The sequence below is a fragment of the Gymnogyps californianus genome, chromosome 8 (assembly GCF_018139145.2).
Source record: "Gymnogyps californianus isolate 813 chromosome 8, ASM1813914v2, whole genome shotgun sequence".
Taxonomy (NCBI): domain Eukaryota; kingdom Metazoa; phylum Chordata; class Aves; order Accipitriformes; family Cathartidae; genus Gymnogyps; species Gymnogyps californianus.
Genome location: NC_059478.1, coordinates 14,729,146 through 14,756,454, shown reverse-complemented (window position 1 = coordinate 14,756,454; position 27,309 = coordinate 14,729,146). Strand labels below are relative to the sequence as shown.

Sequence of the window (27,309 nt, the reverse complement as noted above, 5' to 3'; positions counted from 1 at the left end):
GGAATTGGCTTGAGGTTAGTTGTGGTTGCTGCAGTCCAGCACTTCATAAATGCTAGCATTAATATATGAAGAAATCAAGTTCTATTTTTAAGTTGCAGCCTTCTGAAATAAGAGATTCTATGCAGCTTCTCCCTCTGTTTCACCAACTGTCCAAAGGGTGAGTTCTTGCTTTTCTTCATTTAGACATAAAGAACATTCTCACCTGTCTGTATTCACGCTCCCAAGTGTAAAGACGGATACAGACCTAACAGGTTTTGCACACTAATGGTTTCTATTGGTGAGAGAACTACTAAGTTTCTGGAAAGCTGAAATGCAAAATTTAACATCTAAAATGCACTTGTAACAATGTGTGCGGTAGGCTTGGTTAATGTACTACAGCAAAGTGATGCCAGACAGATAGCTGGTACACTTCTTCAGTTCTCTACTTGCACTTCTTATCCTAGTCATCAGCCTAAGACTGAGGTAGATGTCAATGAACTGAATCAGACGAAGGGGTTTAAAGGTTTCTGGAGGTGTCTACATGTTAGAAGCTGATACTAGCAGGTGCAGCTTGCAGTTTGTAGCCTCAGGTAAAAGCAGGTCCATGTTCCTACATTGCTGTCTTCTGAAGCAATATACAATCTCACTGCACTTAGGCAAGCTCTAAATATTCACAGGAATAACTTTATGCTGTCATGAAATTAAAGATGGAATAAAAATTTAAATGCCTCATTTTTATTTAAGTGGTCCTTTGAAATGCATTCTTTTCAAAACTGCAACTATCTACAGAAAAAAGCTTAAGCATTTCTAATTCCAGAGGATGCATAGTGCCTGTAACAATCAAAGAATGTAGTGGACCGCCTAATTCCACTGTGGACATCTGATATAGTGTGCCTGAAGCAATCTTCTGATCCGGAGCACCCACACGTGCGAGGCCAACACAAATTGTGTTTTCAGTAATTTCTGTAAGAAAGAAGATTAAATGCTTAATTTATTGACTAATGGTCCTATCATAAAGGAAAAAGTACTCCAAATGCTTAAACCTTAATGCTGCTTTCTTAAACCTCTAATTAATAAATCATTGGAGTGGCCTAGAAAGAAGCTTGTTCTTCAAAGAAAATAAAGCTGCATGTTAGGGATGTTTATAAGCAAGAATGGGAAGGCAGCAGAAGTAGAATATGAAATTCATTCAGGAATTGTGTTCACTTTGAGGAAACTGCTGCTTCTGATTCATTCTATGTAAAGGATAAAATGAAAGGATTTTCATTTTCACAGTATTTAAGGAATAAACTTAAATATTTCACCTTGGTCTCAATAAACATCTTTCGCAGTTTGCTCTTGAGAAGTGTTAAGAATTCAAGGTCAAAATCACAGTTCTGCATCATTGGGTTAACCTCGATTCATGCTGTTATTCATGTAGAGCAGAGTGTGACTAGTCTAAATAAAACGTAGCAGAACTTTTTGAAGCTTGACTGATCTAAAATGCTCAGAATCCTTCCGCCTCCTGCAACTCTAATGGATCAAAGAGCTCACAGTTAAAGATGGCTAGAAACAGTACAGGGTTACCAAAGTGAGGTTTTGACTAAACCTCCAGGAGCCACTAGTGCTTGTTCATCTCTGCTCGCTGAGCTACACTATGTTCAAGCTCTGCCAAATCCATCTCATGACTAGGATTTAAGGCAGCTCAATTCCACTGCAGAGGAAGAGAATGCCAAGATTAAGAGGAAGGGAGTAGAGTTCAGAGGCTGATCAATGAGTGTGACTTGAGAGGGGTAGTAGCGGATAGAAACATTGCAGTAATAGTACCTGGTTCTTCTCCTTGGAGCCTCCTGTTCTGAATAATGGCAAGAAGCTGTTCTGCAGCTTGATTCACACTCATGTAGCGTGGTGGCTCATAAATCTTTCTTCCTCTGCAGGGAAAGGAAAGGAGAGAAATTTCACATATAACCCATTTCATTATCCCTAGCGTTCTTACAGTTTATTTCAAGAAACCTCTAGACCAGCAAAGTGAACTTAAACAGGCCCAGGCTCTCAGGCTGGGCCTTTTAGACAAGAGTGGAATTTTTAAGGAAGACAGAAGCCTCTTGTGCTCTCACCACACCTGTGAAACAGCAGGGCCTCTAGCTGGCAGATCATTTGAGTCCTAAAAGCAAATTGAGCTGCTGGAAGCAATATGCAGGTTTTGCAGCTACTCCTGAAAGATGCATTAGACTTAAATTCAAGGGCAAACTACTGTTTTTCTGTCAAATGCCCTGTAGGCAGATGATTACAGACTAGAAATATATTCTGAAATAAAATGCTGCTTGCTTTGCCAACTGTGGATTCAGTCAGATTTTATTTTGAAACTCCAGAATAAACAAACCTCAATGATACTGTGAGACTTCACAAATGTTAATTTAGACCAGAGTTACAGCATGTCTATAAAGGAACCATTTATAATCGCCACTGTCAAAACATACAGATTGCAGAGAGTTGATTAAGATGTGGCAAGAGCGTTTTTGAATACAGTTAAATGAACTTAAGAGCATTTTCTATATATTGCTTATTGAGCTGTTTAAAAAGGGTGGTATGTATTCAGTACTTCACGCTGTTTCTAGCCAGTGTAAGGAGGAATGAATTCAGAACACTGTTTCAGCTATTAATCTGTTTCAGGATGGGACAGAGCAGTAGTAAAATAACACTTCATTTGCCAAGCAGAAAGCTTACCCCATTCTGACTTAATGCTTCTCACAGAAACAGTTAAAAAAAAGATCATGCTCTGCTGCAACTTCACTCAGTTACTGTAAATAAAGCCAGGTCCTATTGTAATGAACAAAAAAGTTCCACTCCTTGTAAGAAACAAAAGACCATGGCCACTGAGAAGTACAAGAGGAGAAGGCAGGTAAGTTCAGTATTAGACCATGGGCAAAGCACCTTTGTTCCTTGTACAAAAAACCCCTTTGTACATACACTGTGTGTTTCTATATATTTTCAAATGGTGACTCACTTCATCAGATTCTCCAGAGACTGCTCCTTCACTTTAATATCTGAAGAACAAAACATATTAAAACGCAGGTTCCCTACAAACTTCTCACTTAGTTTTCTATGTAGGTAAAGCTTAATTTAATTAGCAGATTCTATAAACTTTATAACAACATTTTAGCTATTACAGGAAAAAGGAATATGGATTACATTCTACTGTTTCATATGTTAATTAACCACAAAGTATTGTGATTTTATGCATGTGATTTTACCCAAAGATAGGGCAAGTTTCACAGATTTCAGAGCAACACAGACAAATAAAAATACTGCTAAGTATACAAATAGCAGGCATATTTACCATAGCATAGCTAAATACCACCATGTTTAAGCACACCAGGGTATTGGGACTACTCTTACGTTGTGGTCACAAAAGGTAAAACAGTATGACTGATCGACAGTGATTACATCACTGCCATGCAGGAACCTGACTTTCGTTAGCACTTCCTTCCTGTCCCAATCAAAATTTAGAACAATCTTCTGTTATAGGAAAAAAAAAAGGATTTGGGCAAAACTAAAATAGGGAAGGGGTCAGGTAAGACTCTGCACATCTGCAATTTTCTGAAACTCTAATTGACCACAATCTCTCCAAGAGGCAGTCGAACGTTATCTGTATTCAGATGCCCCCAAAATATTGTCATAGTGAAAGCTGGATACATTTTTAATCTTGATTTAAAAAAAAAAGTACTAAGTTACACAATCAACTCCTAAACCAAAGTGACTCTGAAGAAAGGGGTTTAAAATGCAAAGCTGCAAGATTATTAGTGCACAGTTTACCAAATTGCTTATATGTCTGTGAAGTCACTTTGAGTTCAGAATTTTACCAGCACTAACCTTTTTATGTCACATTTGCTTATCTGGTAATCTAGTCTAGTTGGATAAACAATCAATACATAGACCAGAATGACCAAATAGTATTAAAGGAACAATTAATTTGGAAATTGGTAGTTTTCAGCTGTGAGCTACAATTAGATGCAGGTACCACAACTGTCCTTGAAACATGAGATTTATAATGCAATTTTACAGTTTTGAAATTTTTACTCTCTCGCTACCGTATAAAAAAAATTTTAAAGGGAGATCGTAGAAATGATTATACAAAATATCTAAAGAATACTTTGTTTTAACATATTATAGTTGTAATAATCCTTGCTTAAAACACTTGTGAAGTCATCCTTCTTTAAAACAAGTTACCAGAATTCTGATTTTTAGCCAATTTTGAAAACAAGCAACTTTCAAGGCATTGGAAAGTCTGGTGTGCAGCGATGCTTACACATTTAAATTGTTTCCTGCTCAGGATCCTCCAGTTACCACAGACTTTGTTTTTACTTAAAATATTAATGTATTTAGCACTGAGAGATCCCAGCTGTGTCTAAAAGATGATACAGAAAGGTATATAACTATACACACAAATGGGCAAGTGCCTCATAGTTTATATGCAGGCAGTTCCATCATCTTTAAGGAGTTACCTAGACTAGTAGAGTTACTCAGAAAGTGGCTTTCAGCTGAGGATTGTTGGGTAGGGTAAAGATCAGACAGCACCACGGGAGAGCCTGGGGCCAGTGGTCAGGCGGGAGCAGTAGTCCGTTTCAGCTCCATGATCAGCAAGGATTTTTTACAGCACTGAAGCTTCTCACGTGACAATCACCTTTTGCCAAAACATCCTTAGATAATTTAGGAAAAATCACCTTACAAAATAGAAATGCGGTTAAATGTACGATTTAGCTCCCCAGAAAGTCAAATGTGTTGAGCTCTAACCTAATTAAGTCAATAAAAGATAGGTGCTAGTCACTGCAATCTGATTTGGATCCTGAGCTAGATCTAGCTTAAAATCACAGTGATGTTCAGAGCAAATACAGGCCTCCTGCTCCTAGTTGACTTCTACAAAGGCATCATTTCTTACGGATTTTCTAAAGAGGACTTAAGAAATTCCTGGCCGCTGTAGCATGAACAATGGCTGAACTGACTCTAAGTACACATACACTAACGTTCCAATTTTTGGTATGTTTTCAAAGATACGTGTTAGCTAAGAACATTTGTTTAATCACAGACTTCATCTCATGCCTATCACTATTGCCTCTGGACGCTGCGGAAGATGGTAGCTAAGGAACCAGGGTAGCTGCTGCTTACCAAGTAAGCACAGTGTGTGCATTCCATTCTGCCTGTTCTTCTCGATCTTGTCAAAAAAGCTCTCTGGCTTCCATGTATCTGTCCAGAAAACTATAGAAACTGTCTCTCCAAAATTGTACAACTGTAAAACAAAGCAAATGCGGTAACACACATACACAATAAGAAAAAATAGAGCATGCAATAAAATGCTATGAAAACTGTGAACGATTGGCAACACTGAAAAGTCCTGAGCCTAGTTAAGAAAGAAGTTTCATACCACGTAGGAGAGTACTCTCCTACAACATGCTTAAGTTTGCTCTTTCGTAGATACATAACAAAACATTGCATTAAAAATAATGCTTCCTTTTAAAAAAGCTGCCCTGTGCTTCTCTATCTTTTGACTAGTTTTAGTGCATTCCTTTGCATTCCCTCCTTCCTTTTTAACAAAATCTGTAATTTGTGAACTGTTTTTTCTTCTTCCTAATAGAGATGTGCTGTTGTTCTTTTACCCTCCAAACAGTAAAGCGTGTTAAAGAACGACTAATGAACTACCTGTAAAGTTTCTACCTATCTCTGCATTCACCTTTCCAATGGGTATTAACTAACTTTCAATCTACCTTCTATTCTTTGTTACTTAATTCTGAAGTCCTTTTACAGGCAAAAACTTTGTAAGATTAGCACCAAAATTAGTACTTACTTATTTATTATTTTGGTTAAGGGTAGGCAACTTCTAATAATGCCGTAATACTTACAATGTTTTGATTCTACTGATACAGTAGTATTTGTATTAAAACTTTCCTGCAGATGAAAGCTGTATCATGCAAAAGAAGTTACAGTCTAAAGAGACAGTGAATACGAAGATCTGAAGACAGGGACAGATTGTGCATGAAGCAGAGAGGTGCAGCATTTTTTATGCACATATGGTGCATAAAAGAAGAATACTGCTAGCAGATTCTATGTCAAAGATACTCACTGATTTTATTCTCAATCTTAACACTATTTATTACTGTAAGTCCCTAATCTCAGTGAAGACATTTGAAGCAATAGTCTTGCCAATCATTTCCAGTGATGCAAAAGCGAAAGTCATATGTAACCTAAGGCAGCATTTGGCTTGGAAGTTTTTGTAACCAACTTGAAAAAGGGCAAAACCATGCATCAATTTTGGTCAATTCAGCTCTGGAATGGGGCCATTCCAGATGGGTTTTACAGCTTGCCAATATTCTGTCTGCTCAAGCCCACCAGAGAAACAACAGCTATACAGGCTAACCTCCCCACTTTCTCTGTAAACCTGGAAGGAAAAACTGCTTTTCCAAGCCCACTACAGGAGGCACTGTGTGTGCTGTTAGCAGAGAAGAGGACCCTATGTAGAAGCATCTCTGGCAGCTCTGTGCCATCTGGGGATTTGCATTTTACTGTGGCATTAGGTTGTGCTTTTAATGCCTTTACGCTGGCAGAACAGAATTTGAATCAAAGCAGAAACATGTTTGTTTTCAAGGGACCAAAAGCTCAAATTTTAACCATTCATGCTGATAGGAACAGCGTTTATTCAAAGATTCCTGGAATATTACTGAAAACGTTTCCTCTTTTAAATATTTCATTCTAGCACAAGGACAAGAACACACAGCGTACATTTCACAACCCAAAGGTTCTTCCAGTAAACTAAATATAGGCTGAACCAAATTAATTGCTCCTGATGTAACTTGTTAACTATTTCAAGGCTGTGTTCTAGAAAAAGAAAAAACCAAGTTATGTTTTGCCTGTTTTTCATGTGGCTAGCTAGAACTCTTTCCATTTTGTACCAAATCTGAAGAAAAACTATTAGAACAAGTTTCTCTTTCTCCCCTTCACTGTTAGAGCATCTGGGAGCAAGTTAACCTTTAATCTCATTGGTAGTATACCTTCAGTCATCAACAACTGCTGAAATGTCCGGTACCAATCTAACTAACTAGCTTACCATCTGCCACATGAAAGCCACTGCAGTCATTTCCCAAAAGCAGCAGCTCTCCTTCAGCACAGAAAGTGGCCTCAATTAACCTCAAATCTTATCCCAGTCCCTTTGGCATTTTGATAACCTGAAGGAGAGAAACTTCCATCTCTGCCTTTTAGCAAAGAAAAGGATGTGCAGAAATGGGCAAAATGTTACTATCTGGTAAGTATTTTGTTGGGAATCAGATCTTTTAAACCACTCTGCCACATATTAAAAACAAGTTGGGCATTCAACTTTATACCCTACAGCACTTGTTCTGATTGTTATTTTTCTCTTTTCCATTGATCATTACAAAGATTCTCCATCATCTTTGCCAACAAGAAGTTAAGCAACTTATCCTTTTTGTGCAAGCACTGCCAGTCAGATTCACTGAATCTGTCCTTTGTTTACCAGGTTTTGCATTAAAACTGAAGTCTGAATGTCAAAAAATAATAAAACATTTTTGTCAGAAATGGCCTGTCTATTCAAGTAGAAATAACTTCAGAATATCTTCACAAACTATTGATATCATATACAGATATAGTCTCAAAAAAATACTTGTTTTCTCAGCACCTGGACAGCACAGAAGTAGCTTCTACACCAACAAGATGGAATGGGGCATATTTTATTAACCTCCTAGAAATGCCTTTGAAACTTATACCCTTCTACTAACTAAACTTCTAAAGAATAGATTTCCTAGCACTAAAACATACATATTTTTACTTTTAATTTAAAGAGGGGAAAATACTACTTTGGAAACTTCCTGGTACACCAGCCATCTATGAGTGCTGTGAAACTGAAGCAATAAGTGGATACCCCTATTGTGCTTGACTACTTGTAACCAATTACCTTACAAGGACTTCTACAGACACAAGCATTTTTTTCTCATCCAGCATTTGATCTCTGCAGACATGTGACATTCATGCAAACATAGGCACTGCTCTTCCACCAGAGCAAGCCTGCATTAAAGAAGCAAGACATAACTGTATCAGAATTATATTTTTAACTCTCTCCCTGTACCTCACGCAGATTCAATTTGTTCCTAATACAGTTTCCTGTGCTGTGTTCTAATTTCTACCTCTTGAAATCTAGCATGAAGTATCAGACTTTCAAGAAAAGCTTTGCTGCAAAGAGAGCAGTAAATACCAAAAATTCCACTACTATCCTAAGGATTCAGCAGTTACAGAGTACAGCAGGTCCACTAGAGCCAGAACCCACTGAAATTAAAAAAGATTCTTTCCACCAACCGTAAAAGACTGAACAGGGCCCCAAAATTCCAGAAATCATGCTTGTCATTGGAATAAAACTGTGACACATTTGTTAACCAAGGTGTATTACAACACAACTAAGGATTAATGTCATGCCTTGAGATTGTTAAGAAGTTGTTTAGTAAGACAATGAAGAGCTCCGTATATTTTCAGTGAAATGATCATGCTGTACGGTTGCTGGCACAGCTTTAAAGAGAGGCAACAGCAAATGAAGTTTCACAGCGGTCTTCTGTGTGCTGCACTCTACGTTATGCAGCTGGGGTTTAGGAGTGGGCAAGATCTGTTCTGTACAAGCTAAAACATCTCAAGCATCACACTTGCACTAATCATCAGATTTGTTAGTGCCTACATTCTGCTCAGGCACAAAAGTGCCAGAATTTCAAAGGGGCTCAGTGAAATGGTTGGACAGACATTTCGTGCTCTCAGCTTGGAAAATAATCTTCTTACCTTCTCCCTAATGCTCAAAAACTTCACAGAAAAATTTCAAAAGGTCATTTTGAAAGACCTCAGTCTTTGGAAATACCCCTCCCCCCTGCCAAAGTAGTAATTGGCTTAAGCAAAGCTTTGTGCACTTAAATTTTGCAATGCAATAGCTGAAGTCAGGAAAGGAAGCCAGAACTCTCTACTCCGAGGCAATGCTCTGCCTGCTCGAGTTTTCTGCCTCTCACAAAATACTGCAGAAAGCTGTTCTTCAACTCACACTTTCATCACCTCAGAACAAGCTATAACTCCCTATTTTATTTACACACATAATATGAAAGAATGTCTTGACAACTTTTGGTAGAGGTGCCTGTTTTCAGTTAGTATTTTTAACCCTTCTGTCAATGATATTTCTTATTTTACTTGTTTAAATAAGCAGAATTGATTGCTAATTGAGAGGCCAGAATAAACTATGAGAGAAAAAGTGCTGTACCATGATCTCAGCTTGGAAAGCCTGCATGGAAGTGAAATTTCAATGAAACTACTGAGCAACTTTGCTAATGGCCAGTCTGAATGACATCAGACACCTGAAGCTGTCCAGATCAACAGTCCTCACTTAAAATACTAGTGTGGCTAATCACCACAAAAATATAGGACACAAAAAGAAGGAAGAAGCTGAGACGAAATAGGGAAATTAAAAAAGGAAGATCCCCCATATCCTCTAAAAAGTACTAAAGCAAGCAGGAGAGAAGATGCGAGATAATATTAAAGGTCAGTAGAGCAACAGCTGCAGAGAAACCAAGAAGTAAACATTTCAAAATGCAGACATTTATTTTTACAGCATCTTTCCCAGAATTACTGCTGTATCAGCTGCAATGGTGACAAAGCAATTCTTCACTTATGAGCCTACCTCCTTTCCTAAAATTTCAAACAGCTTCAGAACTGGATACATGTCAGGGGAAGATGGTAAAAAGGAGTCTTATCATTACATTTTTCAGACCTGGCACCTGTATACACGTGCAAATGCCTGTAAACCCTGTAGGACTGTAACGCTACTCAGCTATGTTCTGTATTGAGATGGTCACAGGTTACACTGCAGATAGTTCTCACAGGACAGGTGTGTTCTGCAGATGAAGATACTGCACAGCCTGATCACATCCCACTGACAGACACCAAAAGGCTTTTTCTCCTAAGGCTATTCCTCAATAGGATTTGGAAACTGTAGAGCACCTTGCATTATCCCAGGTTGCTTCTTGATAAATCCCAATGAACAGACACAGAAAAGCTAAGACATAAGAGTTTCATCGTTCATCCTCAAAAAAAGGAACGTAACAAGTCAGATTTTTCCCCTTATCCTCCGTAACCAGTTAACAACCCTCCAGGCCATATACATCAGATTAAAGGGCTCCTGCTGTTCTTTATATTATATTATATATTGTTGCCAGAGAACAGCTTAGGAAGTAGGACAATCATCAACAAAGAGGTAGCAAGAATCAGTCAAGCTTCATTTTTGCTTGTAATTGGTCAAATGAAACAACTGCAAGCCTAGCTCCAGCCCTTTACACTATCTTATTTAGTACCACAGACCTTTAGCAACTTCAAGTGTCTCTCATGAGAACCTTCACATGAAATTGAAAGTTTTTACCATTCACACACACGGGGCTATGACTCCTTTTTGTACTGCAAGCCAACAGATTGGCTTAGCTATCCGAAAAACCTCTAATCCCTTAGCACATGCCAGAGAGAAAGGAACTGTGAAGAAAACGACGTTTGGCTGAGGGAAGCCTGCTCCGCATGATTGCAGTCTTCAGGAGGCAGCTGAGACAAATCGCATAAAAGCAGCTAAAGGGAAGAACACATTTTTCTGTTGGCTGCCTCCTGTATCAGCACTTAGGAAATAGCCACTCTACAAGCAGAACAAAATTCAGCTATCAAAAGACTTACAGACTCCAAGCAAACTTGAACAGGACAGGATTTTCTCTCCAAGGTAATGTCACCTTATCTTTAATAACCTCCCAAGGCTCCTCCCAGCAATGTCAAACAATGATTCCTTCCGATCCTGGTCACTTGGGTTACTAATCTGAAATGAAGATATCTAAATGGAGCAAAAAAATCTATTCTGATTAAATGGATGTTTCTGGTTCATGTTTGCTGGTGACAAATGGCACTAAGTTGAACAGCAATTGTGAGTATTGAAGTAGTATGACTAGCACTGATTTAACTTTTAATTGGTTTGAGAAACAAATGCCAACTTCTAAAAGGCTCAGAAGCTGGTACTAAGTGAAAAAAACAACCAGTGATGGAAAACAGTTTGTTTTAACTGTCAGTGAATAAAAACATTTTGCATAGAGCCCCTCCTATTAGAGCACAGAGTATTTTTGAAGATTAGGGCAGAGAGAGCGGGTGGAACTCAGAGGTTCTGCTCCTGCAGCTACTACAGGTTTTCTATTTGACTATGAGCACAGCGAGTAATGATGGCATCCTTCAGCTTCCTTATCTACAAGTAATATTTTTCTACTTGACACTGAAAATGTACTCACCTGTTCAGTAAAGACTCAAAAATAACATAGTGAGCAGTGCTTTTGCACTTAAGTGATCAGCTAGTAGCAGAAAGACAAAACTATTTTATAACTGTAATTGTCTTACAAGAATTAACTGGACTGCAAACAAAAAAAAAATCGATATGAGTCACTGAAAGAAACAAGGGGGCATGCAGATGTTTGTTCTGAAGCTATTCAGGTGGAAAGTGGGTATGTCTCAAAAGAAAGGCAGGTCTTTGCCATGACATGTTTTTTTCCTACCTACCCTACCAAAATATAAAGTAAATGCTTTCAAAACTAGCAACTCCACTCGGCCAGAAATGAGTGGCTCATTTTAGTCTTTTGTCTCATCCCATGGCTTGCCTCCTCGCTTTGCACTTTAGTTCTCAATCCTCTTTTTTTTACAGCAATGCCATTATCTCAAGCCATTTCAAGTTGCATCATTCCTTCACGTGCATCACAGGTCAGTACGATGCAGTCTTCCTCATGTGTTTGACCATCCATACCGCTACCTCAAAGATACATTACCAGAACTGGGTCAGAGAGGATTCTGTTCTAAGAGCACCAGTCTGGCCAGTGACCTTCCCAAACTAACCCAGATGTCGTGCAGATTAGGAAGGAAGGAAAAAGGTGTAAATTAGAGATCCTGAGTTTTCTGCCTCTTTATTCTAGGGCTAAAAGCCTTAGCAATCAGCCCTATTCTGAAAAACTGAGTGTGGGTACAGATAAAGCCATGGAAGTCAGCCTGGGCTCTCTCTTTGTTCTCAGCTTGCAATGCTGAACCCTAGTCGGATAGAGCGAAGGCTATATCTTGCTCACAGGGTAGCTGAGCAGTGGTAGAACAGAGGTAAGCCTGTTACCTAAAATGCTAAGCTTTCCAAAGCTACGGAACTACAGTGCAGCTGCTGATGAGGAAAGCTGAACTGTCTCGCTAGTTACCACCCACTAGAAGTGCTCTCTGAGAATTTCGGCCTTCCCCTGGGGACTTCTGTCCCCTCTCCCTGACTTCCCCTGGCAGCGTGTATAGATACCAAACTGCATGACTTTCTTCACTGGTGGTTGTTCCCCACTACAACAGGTGTCAGAGTGATCAACGTACCTACATGTCAGATTCCAGACAAGAGAGGTGAACCTGCAGAGAACGTGCTAAGAGGCACTCACACAGAGGCACTTTTCCTGGCTTCTCCCCCCTGGCCATATTCATTTGTTTTTGAGGGAAAAGATGCTCTTCAGCCTTGAAAAGAAAAAATCTGACACAGTGAAGCACAGCAAGAACAATGTAAGAGGGAGCCACAGCAAGTCATAGAGCCTTCTGCCCAGTCAAACTAATACTTTGCTAAGTTATACTATCCCCTGCTTTCAATAGCTATAGCTCATTGTATCAATCTGTGGGAGCTTCCTAGAAGTTCAAAAGGTTTAATTTTCAAAACGAAAAAAACCCTGTTCTTTGTACAAATACAATCTTCACTTGTGCAGACTTCAAAACAGCGCACTGATTATGTTAAATGGGCAGGACAGTAAAAAAAAAAAGTATTTGAAAACAGATATTCACCCTTCTTTACAATTTGGCAAGAAATAAATCTATGAATTGAAGGTGACAAACCATCACTAATGCTCCATTGACTTCAGTAACTCACTACTGTACAGGAAAACTGCGCAACTACCAGAACGTTGTTGGCTGCACAGAAACATTGCTCTGATGACGAGAGACATGTTCTTTTGTGAACAGACTGGGCTGTAGCTGCATTTTACTGAGGGCCTAATCAGCAGTTACAGCTCACTACGCACATGGCTTTCAGAACAGCGTATAAAGGTGTTTCCTGTTTTTCTCTAGTAAGAAAGAAAGAGGTTTTGTATCACAATCAGATTAAAACAAGAAAAAAAGCCAAGCCTTTTCTGTGGTGAAGCAAAAGAGGAATCCCTGCTATACTTGACAGCAACTTCGCAATCTGAAACACAGTAACTCCAAAACTAAATTGATGGCAGGAGACAGCCATGAACGTAAAGACTGTTGAAAGAAATTATAAACTTCCACCACAACTCTAATTAAATCACAGGCTGCTTTTTTGTAAGATACTCCTCACTTGCTGTATGCCTATAAGGAGCAATGAAGAGTTAAACACACAGCTGTTTAAAGTCTGTCCAGTAATACAATATGATCACTATTTCCTAAAATGCTTTATACAACAACAGGAATGTTGAATTATAAGAAGCAGCCCTTCCCAAGCCAGAATGGAAAAGGGGACTAACTGCAGAGTGAATAACATCACATTTCCTTCATGGTCTGTTCCCTTCAGCATGGGATAAGGAAATAGTAAACTAACCTCCAAAACTCTGCATATGTGAAAAACTTTACAGACTGTTTGCAATGTATTCCCAATTAGTTTTCTGCTCTCTTTTTCAGTTAAGCTAGAGGCTCTATACTCCTCCTTCCTATGCCTAGCTGGAGTTGTGGGGGAAGCAAACCTTCAGAAAACTTAATCACCTGTTCTCTTTGGGAATATGAGCCTTGCATCTTTCTTCCTAATGAACGTAAAAGAACAGTAAGAAGATAGCGGGTAGTAGAAACTACTTGTCAACAGCTTGACAGCAGAAGCAAACTTTGCACCACCATGAAGCCAAAAGGGGAAAGGGTGAGCCCCAGCCTCAACTCTTGTGTTACCCGCCCCAGTAAGTGCAGTCATGCGACAGCTGCCATCTGTGTGCTGTACACGTAGATTTTAGACACCAAGGAGCCTATTTCCTTCCTAAAAGATAATTTTGCCCAAGTCTTACAGCAATAGGCAGGTATCACTAAGAAAGTGTTCACAGGAAGAATTATAAAGAATGTGAATCCTGTGCTGCGTTCCCTTTAGCATTAGCATTCGCATCTCAGATCAGGTGTCAATGCAGTGTTGCTGAACTGCCAGATCAGACAGGGCTCTCACATTTCTAAACCATTCAGATGTGATCAAAGCCAGAGATAATACCCAACTTATTGCAACAGATTTGCTGCTGCTGGGCAGCATTGAAATAAGGCTACTGGGGTTTGTCAGTGTAAATTTGGAGGTGTCGGTTGTTTGTTGAAATAAAGAAAATGGTGTTCTTTTATGTTAAGCTAGGAAGGAATGCTTCCTCCTTCAGTGATGAAAACTTATTGTTCAAACCCTCAACTCTTGTCTGTAGTACTTACATTCCTATGCTTGCTTTCGATTTTGGTAAAGTGGGAGCTTGATTTAAGCGTTCCCATACACAGGGAACCATTCTGAGCCTTGAGAGGGCAGGTTCTATGTTGAAGTAACGAGGGAAACTTCAACTAATTTATATGTAATTAGTTATGATACATACACTGCCGTAACGTTTTTCATGCAGGAAAAATAATAATGGACCTATATATGTGTAAAGGGAAGCAGTGAAGTATTTTCTTGGGGAACACTAGACCTTTTCTACTTTAGCCATTCAAGAAGCGCAAAACCTGTCATTTGTTCTTCTAGTCCTTGGCTAGGCAAATCCCTCCTCTCTTGGCAGATGGGCAGAAAGTGAAGACAGGTCAACCTCGGAAAGAAAGAATGCACCACATACAAGATTTTGCTATTAGTTATGATCTGAGTTGGGCATATAGACAAGCTTGTGCATGTATTCCTTTTATGACAAGACCAGCATATTTCTCAGCAGGATAACAACCTAATTTAAGAATAAACTTATCAGGTGACCATCAGTAGTAGAAGGAAGCCAACATGAGCAAAGCTTTATCTGTAAAATAACATCAAAGTCTCCTGGGGCAGAGGGAGGTTAGAGAGCAGAGAAGAATAGAAGTGTTACTACTCATTTTCACATGCACTCATCAAAAGGGACTTTTGCTGACATGTAGCACGCTGAAAAGGAAGTGTTAACAAATTCTGACAACAGAAGTGTACAGTTGCTACAGACCTTCAAACTTCAGATTGCAACATGCACTGCTACAGCAGTAGAAGAGCTCACTCTAAGTTTAGCAGTTGTGGAATAGCATATATACAAAAATGTTACCTGTAAACCACAGCAGCCCACTGCATTCATTATTGAAGCATTATGAATGACCTTGTATGGAATCCCCAATTTTACTGCACGTAGTACTAAATCACTGTGTGTCGTGGCCCTGTGTTAAGAAAAGAAAGGAATTAAAGACTGAAAAGATAAAGTGACCAAGTGTTACTAGCATTATAGTTTGTTTTGAAAGTAAAATTAAACCCTTCACAACTAGGGCAATGCAGAGGTGCCAAAAGGGCAACAATAGCTTGACTAATTGTTATGGGAAAGTAAAAACTCCAATAAGGCTTCCATATGTCATCTTCTCCAGCTGAAAATACAGGCATCTTCAGTATGTTATGGTTCTTTGCAGCTTTCTGGCATCATTAAAACTGTACCACCAACACAACTGTTACTTTTTAAAGTAGCTTTGGCAAGTACTTAAAAAGGAAAGTTCCATTTATCCTTTGTCTTCTGCCGGTGTCTGTTGGACATCTGTTGAACTGTAAAGGCAAACTCTATTTGGCATAGACTTCAACAAAACTCCACTATTTCCTTACTCACTGCACAGCCAGGCCTTCTCCCATCTGCACCAGTGCATGCCAGGAAAGCAACACACTCAAACAAGAACTTGGAACAGACTGAAGTAAACTGCATGCAGTACTTAGAAAAAACATCCTTAGACTAAACCAATTTTTATAATATTTAAGCCAAATTACTCAAATTAACAATGCCTAAGTTTGAGCGATGAAGTTTATTCTGAAATAATTAAGAAAATTCTAGTTAAGCTCAGAACTGAGCTAAATTTGGCTCCAGGTCTAATGCTCAATAAACGTCTTGCAGTGACTGGTGCAAGAATTACTGGGCTTGTAGGTAACAAATGGGATTAGAGTCCTTCTAAGATGGTAAGTATATATAGATCCAGCAAATCTTTGAACTGCAACAAGGTTTACATATGTATCTTGCTTACGTACCTGCTAGGCACTCCATCTTCCATGTGAAATATGAAAATGCACCTACCCCTTGCCTAAATTTATCAAAACTGAACAATGGCCTTAGCCATCTCATTCCCAAGATGTACCACACATTTCTGTGTGGCCATTCCAAAGAAGGAAGCAAAGAAAGAAATAGCATATGCCAATCAGAATAATTAAATAGGAAGACTGCTTTCACCCTGGCCTGGTTCAGTTCAGTTACCCTAACAGAATTCCCCTGATTTTTAGTCTGATAATTTTGACACTGCATGCCTGACTAGCACAAATCAGCAGATCAGGTGCTTCATACTGAAACACAAATGTGGCAATAGCTGGCAAGGCTGTAAGGATCAATCATTTAAAAAAGAAATCAATGTCTTTGGAGGGGAAAAAATAGAGCAATCTGTATTTGGGAACTCAGAGACCCTGATACAAACAGGCTCCCAGACCTAGGAGAATGCAGTAAAGTGATCTAAAACAACACTTTGGTTAGTAAATAAACTATGCTCCTGACTTCCATAAGGAGAGGTGATTTAAGAATGCCTGCTCTAAGAGAAGAGGGGACTAGTTTTACAGCCTTGTATTATTCCCTTCACATACAGAGGACAAGGAGCACTGGAGGATTTTGTGGTTATGCTAATACTGACCAAGGGATCAGCTGGCTTTATTCACTGAAATTTGCTCCAGCCAGTATTTTCTCCCAATAGATCTGTCCATAATGACTGTAGCTAAAAGCAGAAGTGCCCTCATGAGCACTCAGCTAGTACCAGCAAAGGCTTCATGGAGTCAGCCCTCTGCACCCAGACCCATACTAGTATTTTCTGTCACTGATACAGATTTTAAGTTTTATGGGTAGTAATAATATGAATGTTAGCACCAGGCTAGATGAAGGTGGGCTTTCCAGTATGCTACTAAAATTGTCAGGTTCCTGCTAGCGCATCCATAGCTGTTACCACATATGCAGATAAAAACTTGCAGTGAACAGCAGTAAGAAGAATGACAGGGACACAGCTTGTTTTATCATTTTAACCATTAACCACCAACACCTGAGATTTCCTCAGGCTGCCAAGTACTCTTCTTATCTGCAAATATACTTGAAACTCTACGATCAGCTGCAGTCAGATGGCTTCTATCCTCCTCCCATATGACTTCTCTTAGGACAGAAACATTCAGTACTCTTTCCTAGTAACCTCATGAACCCCTAAATCCTTAGGGCTCTATGTGGGCATAGGAGCAGTTCTAACTGCAATATTAAGAGCTAAGAACATAAACATTTAGAGAGAAGCAACTCATTCAAAAAAAGGGTAGTTTTCTACAATGATTTAGTATGTTAATCAAAATGGAAGTATTTTGACACTGAAACTAATGATAACTGAGGCAGATCAAGATACTGCTTACAAGTAGCAATTACATTTCAATACATGTAGGTTGGTTTTCTTCATCTTGTGTACTTACATCAGTCATTGCATCAGAGCACAAGGGTATAGGTAACGTGGCTCTAAAACTCTGCATGAATCCTAATTTTAATGTTATCATGCATTGAAAGTATAATTAATATTTCTGAAATACAGCATCATCTGCCCGTAAATACTAGTTTAATATTCTCTTGCCAATTCCCTTCAACCTGTATTTACATAAATTATCTGCTTTTGACAGATGTGCACACTGCTCCTCTTTTTCCATAAACTCTCTCTATTTTTTCACTCACAAATAAGGTGCTCAGTGATTTGATTTTTCTTGTGCCCCTTAACACTGTGGTATAAATCTTGAATCACCAGCTGGAGACTAAAAGCTCTTCTGTATGGCTTGACATTACAGATTGATGATGCCTGAATGAAAAGACAGAAGGAGATCCTTCTGGTGATAGAAAAAGACTATACTTTTCAGCAGGAATAAAAAGTGGAAACAAAAGGCTTAATAAACCAAAATGAGAAGACATTTATAATGACCTAAGTAATTTTAAAAACTACATATATCAAAGCAGAAGCACTGTACAACCAACAATCAGTACTCATTCTAAAACAACTGAGCATAAAAGCTGCAGTTCATAAGTACAAATAGCAACTAAAAGAATACTCTCTCAAAACATAGCACATTTCTTAATTATGTGATATCCTAGAATTTCTTCTGTTAGCAGCTAAAACCTGGAACAAAATATTCTCTATAAAAGCTAGCATGGAGAATGAAATGATAAGTGACTGCTGAAGTAAAGATTTATACATCCTGGAGGGTCCACGTTCCTATCTATAAGGGATATCTGGGCAAGGAAACTCCAAAGCAAGATAAAGTGTAGACAATTGCATGTATCTTTTTAATGCAATAAAAAATACACAAAGACATAAAAAGTGCTTCTGGTCTGAAAAGCAGCTTCTTCATAAAGAATTACAGTTATGGAGTATAGCTCCTTCCTACTGAAAAAAGAAAGTGATCAAGCTACAGCAGTAATTCAAATGTTGCTTTGTCTTACCCAAAAGGATCTCCAACCACAAGAAATGCGACATCACAAACATCAGCTTCTTTTAAAATGCTATCTGCTTCTTGTTCCACCGTTTCTCGGTCAGCCAAAATCAATTCTTTTCCATAAAACTCTTCCTAGAAATTGAAATTAATAAGAAACACCAAAATAAGATGCTTAGGAGTGTTTTCATATCTCTCTGGGTGCCCACTCAGGAACACAGACAATGGACACTGGAAAGGCCAACTTTATTATCTTCCCCAGCAGCTGACCCATATCTTAAGAGAACCCTGTCTCCCCTTGCACGAACACCTGAGCTTCCCATAAAGCAGCTCCTGAGTTGACAAAAAATAGTCAAGCACATTATTCTGATACTGACTTGGGTTTTTATGCCTTCTGTGTCAGCTGAGGAGCTGCTCCAAAAGTAGCTCAATCACACCTGCATACTGAAGGTACCTGGGTGGACTCTAGGTATAGTGAATTTAACCGTTCATCCTACTGTGAGGCACCCCCTCTCACAAGTCTGAGCCTAACTGCTTAGGTTAGTTATAATACTGAAATCAAACCCGATACAAATACGACACTAGCTATACCACAACCTAGTGGTTTAGATTTTTCCTTAGTACATTGTAACTAACCACATCTAAGAAATGATTTCGTATTAATCCTTCATCTTCAGTTCTCTGTAAGAAATACTTTACTATGGACACAGGTAAACATGTATTTGATCGTGTCCTTTGCTTTTCTTCAGCAGCTCAGTAATCATCGTGTCTCTTTGTATGCTTTAAATGCCTTTATTTCCAGAATCAACCTCACATGTGTAATTAAACTTGTTAGTTCTAGAACATGTTGTCTGACCATCATGAACACACCTGTCTCTAAGTCATGCGTCACCATATATTTCACATGCTGTTTACATAATTAGATAAAGGTTTTTTCCCAGGGCATAGACCAAAAAAGGTGGTTTTGTTCTAAATAGCATTCAGAAAATTTGGGTGGTATTGCAAATATTAACAAATTGATAAAACTATTATGTCAGTTATGGTCCAGAAAGATTTTCCTCTGACTTCTCCTGTGACCTCAGTGATAGCTTCATCTTTGCCCGCAAAGAATAGTGAATTGACAAGAGAACCATCATACTTGTACAGAAGCGGAGCAGTGCTTCCATAAAAAAATCCATCCCATAGCCAGAGTGCTAGATATGGGACCTCTGTTACTGGGTTTGGTTCCCTTTTCTAAAGATGAATTCCTCACCATTTTCAGATAAGTTTCTCTACCTCTGTAAAATGAGGATATTATTTCCCTTGTGAAACAGACAGCAACCTGTACAGATTCGGTAGAAAGGGGACCAAATAAATGTATAAGCAAATCTTGTATCTGTGATTCAGAACGGTTGACAGCCACCCTGGAGCACTGCTGAGGTCTATACTAAACACACTACAACAAATTTTGACACCTCGTTTGTTTTTATTAGGTTATCTTACACTAGATGCACATCAGCAAGTAGTACAGCACAACGGGAGCTGATCTATAAAGCAAAGCACTTGGTGCTGAGAATTCAACAGCAATGCTACATACATTTTGGTGGGTTTACCATTGCACCAGACTAACTTTAGTCCACTACAGTAAGCGAATGCACACTATAGAGCGTATCAGGTGCATTCCCAGAAGCACACCTTTCAGTTTGTTTTCATCTAATGGAATCTATTTGCATGCTTTGAGACGGCTCCACAGTGCAAATCATTAATTAGAAGATATATAAAAACCACTCTCCTGACAAAAACTAAAGTGTAGACTTACTGGGAGGTCACCGGGTCCAAACAGTTCTTTCACCAAATTGAGGGCCAATTTAGATGGTCAACATCAAATAGCTTTTAATATACATTTTAGGCCAACAAGATACACTAAGCAAGTCATGTCATTTGAATTTTGAGATCTGATTTTAAAAGCATCAGCACAGGAGGATTTCTAGAAAATCCCTGCAGGAAAGAATCTGTTCTTTATCTCTTGAGAGCTTTCCCATAACTCTTCATGTTGCTTAGGAGAGACTGACCTTCAGACTACTAAATAAAACATTCAGCATTGTCACTTGTATGTAAACTGGGCTGTATTATCAACACTTGGTGATTAATTTCTATATTCCCTCTTAGGCAGTTTCAGGTAAGACAGCATCTTTTACTTTTTTTATTCATCACTTTCCCCAATTACCTCATCTTTGGGACTTCAAGGTTTCCAAAAGACTTAAAACAATAAAAAACAAAACAAACAAACCCCCAAAAATAACCACAGCAAAAATATTCCGCATTTTTCTATTATTCAATGTTTTATTTTCAGCTGGCTAGGAATCCATCAATTTTTTTGATAGCAAATGCAGATTTTTGAAAGTAAAAATATCCAAGTAATCAATTCTACTTTGCAATTTTCCAACTATCCAACAACAACAAAAAAATAACATTTTGTTTTGAATGGATTAATTTCAATTCAGATTGTTTCAGTGTACTGAAAAAAACAGAAAAACATGGAGTATATCTTCATTTCAAAATACAGCAGATATACCAGAGATGGCCCCAAATATTCTAGCCTAGCTTGTATCTGGAAACCACATAATGCTGACTACAAGCTAAAAGTCTCACCTGCTGTATGGACATACAGGTATGCATACAAGTACATTATGGCTATACAGCATCCAAGACCTAGATAGCATCTCTGTATAGTACTACACAGCTTATTCCGAGGCGAGATCCCTGTTCTGTGGGTAGGTAAGCTCTTTTTTTGGTATTATTTCAACATAAAACTTTATCTTTCTATGATCAGTGAACCCATCAGAGTTATAATTTGTACATTTTTACTACTGCCTTCTTCCACAAGGTATGTTTACTAACAAAAAGCTTATCTCCATGTTGTTCAACAGCCCATCTCTGACTGAACTGCGTATGTTCTGGAAGACTCAACATGGTGAGACAGCTCGGCCCACAAGGAAACATGGAAATGTGAGACAGTCAAATTACTATTCCCAGTAGGCACACCATAATACCTCAGGCTGATAACAGAGGTTCAAGGCTCCAAAACATGTATTTTTCTGGTACACCTTTTGATTTTTTGTTTTTAAACAGATCAGACGTTTTTCTAACCAAGTTCTACAATATTTCAGGATCTCCACACATTGTTAGAATTTGAGATGAAAACTAGTGTCGATACTTGTAGGAAGGAAAATTTTATTTGCATTCCAGTTTTCTCACAAGGTAGCAAAACGATTTCTCCTATAAAATATAGTATGTGAAGGTCACAATAACACGGACCATCGGCTTCTCCCGCTGACGTTACTGACCTACCAGCCCCAGCACCCTCCTCACTCCTTGGCAGGAGAGGCCTTCGGGCTCTGTGCGACAGCAGCGGCCAGACCTACCAGCGCTTCCTTGCCCACCGTGAGGACGGACGTGTAGGCCTCCAGGTACACCCTGCGGCACCGCCTCACCGCCTCCAGCCCCTTCACTGTGATGTCCTTGGCATCTCCCAAGCCCAGCCCGACCAGATACAGCATGCTTAGGGAGGCCGTTAGAGCCGCCAGGCCCAGTGCCGCCGCCGCCACCTATCACGGCAGGGAAACGGGGATCAGCCGGGGCGCCCCACGCCCCACCACGCCACCGGCCGCCGCCACCCCCGCCCAGACGTCGCCCCACGTCTCCCAGCTCCTGTCACCCGCCTCTTCACGCCAGGGCGCACCCCTCCACCCCCACCTCCTCACACACCCCCGGACGCGCCCATCCGCCGCCGCCACCACCAACGGCCCGTCTACCCACCTGCCTCCCGCCGGCCGCGCCGCCGCCAGCGGCCACGCCCCTTCCGCGCTTTGCGGCCCTCGGCGGCCGCAGCGGGCTGCTGGGAGTTGTAGTCCCCCGTGGCGGGGAGCGTGCGGGCCGCTGCTGTTAAGTATGGCCGCGGCGGCGGGGGGAGGGGCGTACGGCTGCCCCGCGTTACCGCTCGCCAACGGCCGGAGCATCCCGGTGCTGGGGCTGGGTAAGTGCCGCGCCTCGCGGCGGAGCCGGCAGCAGGCCTGGCCGAAACTCGCGGCGGAGACGCCTCCCTCTGAGAAACGTTGTGAGATGGTGGGGGTCACCGCAAGGCTGGGCCTGGCTGGCTCGTCACGGTTTGGCTCTACCGTTGGCCCACACCCGGGCTCGCCTCGGGGGCGTTTGGGCCTGAGCCTTCTACTGAGGCCGCCTGCACTCAGCTAGGCAGTCCCTGCGCTCCTCCAAAGGCTTATTTATTACTGGGTGAATCTTCGTGGCCCTGTTAAATGGGGCCTTCTGGGGCTCCTCCTGCTGTGCTGCAGTAAGGCAAGCAGGAGAACAGGTGCTTTGCTGCTTGGGAGTACAAATCTCTCCTTCCGCTTCCCTCAAGGTATTATTCGGTGGTTTGTTGGTTTGGGTTTTTTTTTTTTTCTTATGAGGCTTAGGAGCAGACTTTTCTTTAAAGCAGACTTTCAAGCCTGAATTAATCTTATTGGAAGGTTTTTTTTGTCAGCTGCACCTGTTGCAGTTGAAAGCCTGTGTAGGAATCTCAGCTTCGTGAGAGTCGGAAGGCCTGTGCCTTGTGGTTGCAGGAGCACATGGTCTATGTGTTTGTTGAAAGAATTCAAATGCTGTTAAACCCTGGCAGTGTTTCAGAATCTGGTGTGTGGGGTTTTTTTAATTATTATTTTTTTCTTATTGGCAACCAAGGTTTGGTGACATTATGTTGAAGTTTAACAAATGCATGTTTTTGGCTGTTGCTCATACAAATGTGTATGACATTTTTAATATGTTTTTAGGAGAAAAAAGTCTGCCTGAAAATATGAAAATACAAAGGAAAATTAACTTTTTTATAACTTACATTTAATTTTATTATCAATTGTGCAGTGAGAAGTTCTGCAATAGAATTGGTTAAACTCTTAAAGAGTTGTTTTCTAAAATGTGAACATGGGAAAAAAATTAGAAGTCCTTATAAGACCATGTTAGTTGTCTGAGTTACTGCTAGTGATAGTTCAGGAAGGCTATTGTATTCAGCCCTAGCAAAACAAGACTACAGGCTAACCAGAATACACTCCTGCAATGAGAACTTGGGCATGAAAGTGTCTGTGAAATTTGAAAGGATTATTTTTTCTCCCCCCCGCCCACAAGGCAAGCAAAGCATTTATTTTCCCTCAGCTCTTGAGAAAAGAGGAAAAGGATTTTCTTTTTTACTGAACTGTAGATGGTATCAACCCAGGACTGGCTTGCAGCAGAATACTCCTTTTAGTTGTACGTAGGAATATTGGGTTTATACTATTCTGAATTCCAAATCCTTCTAACTGGTGGATTTGCTAACGGTTCAAAAGAGCCAAACTATTAAATGATTAAAGGCCATTTTTCCAAGTCAGCATAGGACTGTGTGAGCAGAGGAGGGTTAATACTGTGGTGTCAGAGCACTGTCCATGCTGTAGGAATAACAGATAAAGAGACCATTAACTCTCGCAAAACAAGAGTTGTAGCAGAGTGCCTGGAAGGTGTGCCACAAAGAGGCAAAGAGGTACCATACACATACCAATGACCATTGCATGCTTGACCAGATCTTTCGGGGGATTTTGAATAGCTGTCTTTTTATATAGTTGACATTAATTAGTTTTAATTTCTTGTAGAAGTAAGGAGTTAATTTATCTCTTGATTAAAGCCTCAGATTCTTTTGGCACAGTATTTGAGCATCCCATTTCTGTCTCTTCTTAAGAGTCTTTCCAGAAGCCTCTTTCATTCATAACATATTCTAAAACATGAATACCCTTCCCAATCAGTCTTTCATGGTGCAATTTTATCATGGGTCAATTTGATATCCCAGATTTTCCATGATTTTACATAAACATACAAATCAAAGGCACTTATGTTCTTTGTCTGTGACACTGGAGTTAATCAGTCACACAAGTATCAAGCTAAGCTATAAAATAAAATGATCCTTGTGCTCTTTTCATCTTTATCCTATGAGTGTATACTGACTTCAGAGCAATTAATAAGGATTTTCATTAGGATAAAGGAGGGCAAAATTGGAGCTGTGGATTTTAGAGTGTATTAAGCCACTTAAGTCAATAGGAGTTGGCCTTTGATTTTACTAGGGCTGTTTTTTCATCCAGAAACAGTAAGTGAATAGATAGAGCTTGTAATGCTTGTTTCAAAGTGCCCAAAGTAATTTCAACTGCACATATTAGTTAAAAAGTCTTAGCAACTCAGCATGATCAGCCAAAAGATTTAAAAAAAAGAATTTAAAAGTCTACAAAATGTTAACTGCTTTTACCGTGTATTTATGTGCACACACATGTTCATAAACGTGGTATGTGTATGCCCAATGTATGAATTTGTTATTTTAGTATCTGTTAACCTTAAGAATACTTGATGCAGCTGTCCCTTACACAGTCCGTATATAAAGAGCAAAAAGGCCTGTGTTGTTCAAAATTACTTTTTTTTTTTTTCTTTTTTTTTCCTTTTGCTGGTTTTTGGGGGGGGTGGGTTGGTTGGTTGTTTTAACCTGCAACACTTTTTGCCAATTTAGTTCACTTGGAGATTTTTTTTATAAAAATAAAAAAACCATGTAAATAGTCTTTTTTTAGATAATAGACTCAGTTGTCTTATGTCCGTTGTTTCAGTATATACCGAACTGTATTTCGGTCTATCTACAGAACCACCTTTTTTTTTTATTGGAGTTTGCAATACATTTCTTAGGTTATTGGAAGAATAAGCTGACGAGAAAGCAGACAGGCAGACAGACTCCTTTGTACTCTCTACCAAATAGCATGCTGCTCGCTATCCTTTCATTGTATTAGTAAGTACTGAGTAGTTGATTGTCAAGCCTGAACTCAAACCACAGTAAATGGATAGTAACATATAAGATCAAGAGAATGAAGTTTGAAATTTTCTGGCCCAATAACTTCTGTCAGGTGTGGCTTTCAAGGAGCTTCTCTTGACTTACAGTGGTGTCATGAACAGCAGGATTTGGTTCTTTGACTTCACTTACCTATGCTTGTCTTGCTAGAGTAACACTTGACATATTGCTTATGCATTCTGCAGCTTTTTGAGGATCTTGTAATAGATAGGAACCAGTCAGGTAATTTTAAGAAATCCTTGATATATGCTGCAAAACATTGTGGATTTAAGAAAAGAAGGGGAAAAAAAAGAACGCTCAAGACTCACCACACTTGCATTTGTGGTCAAGCTACGTATACCATGATATGCAGCCTAACACAATGGGACCTTTATCTATGGTAGATGTTCCCACTTAACTACTCTTTTACAGATTAATGGCTTATTTTTGTTACAGCCTTACTGCATTAACTAATGTTTGCAGTGCAAAAAATTTACTCAGCTAAAAGTAGAGGAGAACTTTTTTCAATGAGGATGCATTTTCTGCAAGGCCTTTTTCTGCAGGGTTTAAGATTTGGTTGTTTCTTTGTCATTTCTTATCCCTCTAAACATGCAGACATAATTGTTATCTATGAAAAGTTGTCTTTGAGAGGACAGATATGTATGTTGCCTCGCTTGCTAGATAATCTTTTTAAAAGCTTCAGAGGGAGCTAAATATGCTGTGTTAAGATGGTTGGAACTATCCAGTCATGTCAACTGGCAGGCAGCTCAGATAGGTATGCCAGTTATTTCCAAGTGATGAAACCCCTTTCGTAGCAGCTGAGAGCTGGAGTAGGAGACATGTAATGTGTTTCTCGGCCAGAACACATTACTTGAGAGAGTGCAACAGCAGCCTAGGATAGCATTTCATCAAAAATATCTGTTCTTTCTGTTCAAGCTTCAGTTGTCAAAAGGTGTGGTGGTGGTTTTTTAACTGGATTTTCTTTTTTTTAATGGGTTTCCATGTCACAGCTGCTTTGGCTTCCAAATTTGTATAGGAGAATTCAATAAGTTGGTCAAGGTTTGATTCAAAAGGGGAGATGGGAAGGAAGGAGGTTAAGTGGTCTTTTATTAGGTTACCATTCTCTTTCTGATGCTCTGCGCTCGCTTACACAAACTGTTCTTGGTGAGGAGAATCCATTTCCATTAAAATCTCTAGTGAGAAAAATGGATTTGTACACCAGAGAAGGCTATGTAATGCGCAAAATTCATGATCAGTCTGAAAGGTTACTTGGAATAACATTCTGTACATCCAAAATTCTGTATTTACTTAGATGCATATTCATATTGTGTTCTATCTGTCTTGTGTCCAGCAGAAAGACAAGTCCACTAGCAATGGTAAAACCAACTGACTTTCCTGAGACACCTACTGCTTATTATAAGGCAGCCCACCTTTGTGTTAGAAATCTGCTGTATAGCTAAAGTGTTAATTAACAAATAAAAATAATCTGCATCTTGTTTATTGTATGATTATAAAAACTGTTGATAACTTTATATTTCTTATGGTTTGATTCTAACAATTGTGTTAGCCAATATTACGCACATGCAAAGGGTCAGGCATGTTTATGGTCAATGATAATTTTCATTACAAAGGCTGCTTTCAACTAGAGTAGGCTTAAGTCTAAAATGAATTGGCATTTTGGCCCTAATACTTGATACAAGTATAAAGCTATGCCCCAGAGAGTACATTACCTCCT

At 39.5% G+C, this 27,309-nt stretch overlaps 2 protein-coding genes across 2 annotated transcripts in view; one reads left to right on the top strand and one right to left on the bottom strand.

Moving 5' to 3' along the window:
• Window positions 1-692: 692 nt before the first annotated feature.
• Window positions 693-22,560, bottom strand: DPH5 (diphthamide biosynthesis 5). The gene is made up of 8 exons (XM_050900671.1): window positions 22,511-22,560; window positions 22,117-22,299; window positions 18,723-18,847; window positions 15,303-15,411; window positions 5,125-5,245; window positions 2,966-3,005; window positions 1,786-1,889; window positions 693-942 (listed from the first exon to the last, which is right to left on the bottom strand). Exons 2-8 carry the CDS (start codon window positions 22,249-22,251, stop codon window positions 719-721), a joined length of 858 nt encoding a protein of 285 aa, XP_050756628.1. The 5' UTR covers window positions 22,252-22,299; window positions 22,511-22,560; the 3' UTR covers window positions 693-718.
• The window catches only part of LOC127019087 (uncharacterized oxidoreductase ZK1290.5-like), a 54,112-nt gene continuing 49,052 nt past the window's right edge, over window positions 22,250-27,309 (top strand). Inside the window, exon 1 of the mRNA XM_050901004.1 lies at window positions 22,250-22,727. Within this exon, the coding sequence (XP_050756961.1) occupies window positions 22,250-22,727 (478 nt within the window). The remainder of the gene's footprint in view (window positions 22,728-27,309) is intronic.

Bases quoted from the DNA above. Each gene is read 5' to 3' on its own strand.
- DPH5 (XM_050900671.1), bottom strand. From the start codon at position 22,251: ATGCTGTATCTGGTCGGGCTGGGCTTGGGAGATGCCAAGGACATCACA. The intron at 18,848-22,116 runs GTAGGTCTGGCC...TTCAATTTCTAG, and splicing joins CGGTGGGCAAGGAAGCGCTG to GAAGAGTTTTATGGAAAAGA. The intron at 3,006-5,124 runs GTAAGCAGCAGC...TTTGTTCTTCAG, and splicing joins GCACACACTGTGCTTACTTG to ATATTAAAGTGAAGGAGCAG.